Source organism: Crocodylus porosus, unplaced genomic scaffold (genome assembly GCF_001723895.1).
Source record: "Crocodylus porosus isolate Cpor-Errol unplaced genomic scaffold, CroPor_comp1, whole genome shotgun sequence".
Taxonomy (NCBI): domain Eukaryota; kingdom Metazoa; phylum Chordata; order Crocodylia; family Crocodylidae; genus Crocodylus; species Crocodylus porosus.
This window is the reverse complement of record NW_017728886.1, coordinates 147,508,398-147,514,051: the sequence shown is the minus strand read 5'-3', so window position 1 is coordinate 147,514,051 and position 5,654 is coordinate 147,508,398. Positions and strand designations below refer to the sequence as shown.

Here is a 5,654-nt window from a genome sequence, read left to right as displayed (position 1 = left end):
TGGAACAGTCTGCCAGCGGAGGTGGTTCAAGCACCTACATTGAACACCTTCAAGAGTAAATTGGATGCTTATCTTGCTGGGATCCTATAACCCCAGCTGACTTCCTGCCCTTTGGGCAGGGGGCTGGACTCGATCTCCTGAGGTCCCTTCCAGCCCTAATGTCTATGAAATCTATGAAATATTGATAACAAAATATTATACTACACATGCAGCATGAAAAGCCTGAGACTTTGAGGGAATACTGAGCAATGCCAGTATTGATGCAATTCTTTTCCTTCAGTGGTTGAATCATCACTGGTTTTCTGGCTAGAAGGTTTCTGGGGTGTGTATGTGCCCATGCATCTGGGGGAAGTGGAGTGAGAGAACATATTTTAAAGGAAGTTAGAGGAGCAGGCAATGTTGTTTAGCTGTCAAGGGCAACACAGTGGAAGGTGTATTCCATTTGGACTCTTTGGGTAGACTTACAAAATGAGGAATTTTTCACTATTATTTTCTGCAAGAAAATATGCTGAAACAGACACCTGGGAAGAGTTTAGTAAAATAGCTTATTTTTCTGTCAAGGGGAATGGCTGAGTGTTTAGTTGTACATGCTTAGTGTTCTTTGCTGTATTGGGTTTTTAAGATAGATTCTCTATTTTTAATGCACACAATCAATATTCTTTTTTCTTCCTCCAGGGTTTTGTTCTAGCTCAAGGCAATGTGTGCTGTCTTTATTAACCCCAGAAGGTTGTGCAACTGCCTACTCAATTTCTATGTCCCCCCATTACCTCAAACACATAAATGTTTACTCTGCATCTGTAGCAAAGCATTGTGGTAGAATCTCTGATATCATTTAATTGTATACTTTAGAGAGTTCAGTACAATTTTAAGTTCCTCAACACACAGCAGAGACAGTGAAACTGAGGTCCACATAGAGGAAGAGAAGGCACCTTTAAAAATGACTGAAAGTACCACGATCCTCAGATGCATTTATGCCTTGTGGAGTTTCTTTATGTTGAGTTCTGTACATGCCTTATTGGTGCTATACAAAAATGGATCTAAAAACTATGTGGAAGGTCAGTTAGGAGATCCAGAGATTAGAGTGAACATCTGCAGTTAAAGAAAATAAATGTGTATTTTTTCTTGAGATATATTTTTAAGAACCACCCTTAAACAGTAGGGTACACAGTGCTATGTTTGCATCACAGAATGAGTCCTTTCATGGTTATTGCTCAAGTATTTTATTGGGTAAATGTGTTTTTAATAGGACATTACTAGGTATAGATTGTGGGTAACCAAGCATCAAAACATGGATCTGACAGCTGCTTTTAATGACACCCAAGCCAGCTGCCTCTTAGTTCTTAGCTTACCAGAGTAGTCTAGTAATTTCCAAAGAGACCTTCTGCTAATCAGTGTAAGTCAGGATCTCTTAACCTGTTTTTATATTGGAATTTATTAGCTCTCCAAATTCTCATAAGGCTTCCTTTTTTTATATCAGGTTTTATTTTCATAGTCCAGAAGTGACAATTAGATGACCTGTTCAGGGTCTGATAGTTTGGTCTGCCGACAGGATGCTGTGGGCAAATGAAAATCTGGTCCCTCTCCTGTGTTCTTTATTTGGGATACTGTGGTTATCACATTTTTGCCAACTCCTATCCAAAAGATTTCTTTCAAGTGAGTTCCTAAATGTAAAAGCTTTCCCAGTTCCTCACCCACCTAAGGGAAATTGAAGTTTTAAAACTGAGATGTTGCTGTTAATTCGATCAGAAGTGTTTTAACTTTTCTTTTTTAGTGCTGTTTCCTGTGATGTTTATATTCCAAGTAGTACTCTGTGTTGAGTTTTATTAGTATTCATTCCATGTTCTGTTGAGTAATCTGCCATACATGGGACATTTTTATGCTGGGAACCATGCAAATAAAATACATTTGTTTTCATTAAAATGACCTTTTTCCATAACAAAACAAGTATGCTTATTAAACATTTATAGCAGTATGAACTGCTTAGTCTGAAGCAGGCCTTAAAATCTGTATGGGCGTTTGGTCACCTCGGACTTAGAAGAAAAAGGTTTTATATTTTGCAAATGTTTAAGCAACCTGCCTTATAACAAAATCACTGTTGTACTGTTTTTTTTTTATTGTTCCAGGTTAATAAAACTTCAAGTCATTTCCATTAACTAAAATTATTTTTCTTCTGATTCAAACTGCTATCTAGAAACTACACAACTCATTCTGTACTTGGCAGCTAGTGGTTACTGCAGACTATACTTCCTAGTTTCCCCAACCCCTTCATACATTGTAATGACCATAGTTCTATTGACATACCGTATTTTGTTTTATTGGTGCCCTATTTACTAACAGTGTGGTGTGATAGGAATCTTTTTTAATGAATCCATGTCAAAAGGATTGAGGGACAATGGAACACAAAGCGCCCACACTCAGTTGACAGAATGTGTGTGTGTCTTTCTGTGTTTTATGCTATTTGCAAAAAAACCCAAAAGGCTTGTGTATATTTTAGGAATTTCTTACATTATCAGAGAATTAAGTAATAATAGTAAAGGAAACAGATAAAGGCAATAAGCTCCCACAGACAGATACTTGGAGGCATCCACTAACACACTTTCTCTTTGAAGTATTTTCCCAGAATCCCTTCGGTGGCTGATGGCCACACAACAGTTTGAGGCATCCAAGAAACTTATCCTTCACTTCACTCACAAGAACAAAATGAACACTGAAAGTGATATCAAAGGAGTGATGCCTGGTAAGTAAAAGTGCCTGGCAAGTCAGGCAGTGGAAATGCAGACAGATGAAACCAATTTTTCCCCCCCTTTTTTTAAAAACAAATATCGAAACATGGCATAACTGTCCAAAATTAAATAGTCATGTTACCATCTGTAAAATTACCCTATTCATTCAATCATTTTGTATTTGTTGAAAAACTCAGTAGCTGTGTTCAATTACTTGGCTTGTTGAAGAGTACTTGCAATTATATTCTCATCTTTCAGTGCCATGTGCTTTTAAAGATGCTGCATAATTAATTCCCTCATAGCTACAGAGCATGGCATCAGCTTTGTATTTCTGGACCTTGTCTCTTGGGAATATCAACAAATGAGATTGTGCCTGTTAGTATACAGATACATTTATATGGTAAAGTGGCAGCCCCCAGCCAACAAGTTGTAAGAAATTTCCATTCTGGCACAGATTCTGTTGCAGATCTAAAAACAGTGCCAATTTCCACATCTTGCAGTCTTGCACACCTAGTTATTTCACTTCAAGTCACTTTGCATTTGAGCCACATTGTATTTTAGAAGTAATTTTTACTGCTAATGGTAATAAGATCTATTGTGGGGGTGGAATTTAAATCTGGTTGGTTTGGTCAGGCTTTTAAGAAGAGTTAGGCTGTTATTGTTGCAAGACTGTCACTGAAGCACTAATGTTATTGTCCCCCCAGACTGCTTCAAGAAAGGGGGACTTTTGTGTAGTTATAAGAAAGGAGAATGTTTTCTGAGGCTCTTTCATCTCATTGTTACGCTTGTCAAATTCTTTTCAGGCTCCCCTTTTACTCTTCAAAGCTCTGGCAGTGCCCATAAATTCGTATCTGAAATGTCAGAGAGTCAGAAATCAGGCAGTATGTTTTTAACATACTTCATAGCTCAACTGTTCTGTGCTAGGGGAAGGTCTGCTTTCTTGGAGCATCTATGATCTGTGCCCATCACAGTACATTTCACCCCTGGGCTGAAAGCTTCTCTGGAACTTCACAAGTATCTGAAATCCTGAATTAAGCCAACTAGCCCGTAAGTTTAGTGAAATGTTTGGGGTTTTATGCTGGATAGTTGTACCTGAGGTGACTTTCATGGGCAGAGTGAAATCTGTAATACCTTACAATGAAAGAGTCCTCAGGGACTCATACATAATCCTAGTTAAAATCTTTATTTTGTTGTTGATGTTTAGGCAATGGTGATGTGTTGAGAGTGGCACCCCACAGTTTTATACTTGTCTGTGTACGTATAGTTGTACCTTCTGAGTAAAGGTCATAGATTATAGTCAGCAAATGTGCCTTATATCTGTACTAGGAAAATGGCTCCAAGAGTGGTTTTGGGGTTGTAAAACCAAGTAAGGGAATAGGTGGGCACCCATAAATCTGGAAACCTGAATTGTGATCCCTTACACATCCAAAGTATGCAGAGAACCAGGCAGGAAATACAGTTTCTGATTCTTCAGTTAAATGCTGCCTTGTAATGCACATGGCTCACATTAAGGGTTCACGGCCAACCGTAAATCTGGCTTATCCCAACTGTCAACTTCTCGTATGCGCGACCTAACTTTCTCTCCGTATTTTTCTCTCCTAGGTTTTTTTTTCTTCATTTTTTCAAATAGAAAGATAAAAACATTCTGCTGCTTACAACTATAACCTTAGAAGACATTTTAACCTTCAGTTTGTAACTGAAGATGAACTGTTAAGTTTTAGAATAGTTTCATGATTGTCACTGCATTTGTGTAGCTGATTGTTTGTTTTTTGCTGTTGTTTTTTTTTCTGGCAACAGTTCTATGGTTGTCAAGCACAAAGGTGATTCATTGCTGCTCATGGTAAAGGAGAAATCCTTCCCCTCTGTGCAGGACTAGGAGCGTTATTCTGTCTCTGGGCTGCAGTTTTGGGTGTCTAGATGCATCCATACACAGCAGCTGTCACTAAATGCAAAGGATAACATCAGTGACAAGCTTAACTGAGATCGTATTAGGATAGCGATAATGCCTATTCCTGCCTCCCACCAGTGCCAGCTCTGTCTTTTCTCCATCCCCTTCTTAGTTTTTGTTCTGTTTTTTAAACCATATTGGTGACCCCATATGTTTAGTTTTATTTTCTGCAGATCTTGAAACAATGTAACAGAAAATTTTGGAAGCATTTTTCTTTTTGTTTGGTTTTTGCTTTTCTTTTTGTTTTTTTTGCTTAGAGAAGTTGTGAAGGGTAAATAGAGTGAGTGAGTGGGGATGTCAGAGAAGTCCTAGTTCTGAAGTGTCAAAAGAATCTTATCCAGAGATCTCCGACTATGCAGGTCAGTAAGCAAAGGAAAACAGTCTTAATTTAGGTTAGGAAATGTGTATAATAAAAAGTAAACATTGGCTGATCAATTTAGATTTCACTGCAGTAAAGCAGACAGTCTCTCAGCACTAGTATGGGGTAGATATTCTGTCTTTCCATTTTTTCCATCCTGTCTTAATTGCTCTGCGTCTTCCAGCTGGAAAAACTGAGAATTGCTTCATTTTCAGCTTCATTCTGTTTCAGTGTGCCCCCACTTAATGCTGTTTCGCTTAGCACTATTACACTCATTTTAAATTGATACCTGATTTCACTTAGCGCTCAGCGAGTTTCATTAAAACACCTGTGGTCGCCATCTTGGATCACTAAAAGCAATTGTGGTCCCCAACTTGGGTCGTCAAATACTTTCAGTTTCGTTTAACACTCAGTTTCTCAGGAACCAAATTAAGAATGCTAAGCAGGGCTTGCCTGTATTGACACGTCACATTGTCATAATAGCCCTGCAAGAAAGAATTACATGATATACCCAAGTGATAAACTATTTCCTTAGCTCCCTTTTAGCTGAAAAGCCTACTTGAATTCAACTTATAGTTTCATAGTTTGTAGGGTCGGAAGGGACCTGAGCAGATCATCTAGTCCG

At 38.3% G+C, this 5,654-nt stretch overlaps 1 protein-coding gene across 2 annotated transcripts in view; it reads left to right on the top strand.

Moving 5' to 3' along the window:
- The window catches only part of SLC22A23 (solute carrier family 22 member 23), a 183,735-nt gene that overhangs the window by 137,491 nt on the left and 40,590 nt on the right, over window positions 1–5,654 (top strand). For both annotated transcript variants that reach the window (XM_019542696.1, XM_019542691.1), the window contains exon 5: window positions 2,610–2,737. In XM_019542696.1, coding sequence (XP_019398241.1) covers window positions 2,610–2,737 — 128 coding nt within the window. The remainder of the gene's footprint in view (window positions 1–2,609; window positions 2,738–5,654) is intronic.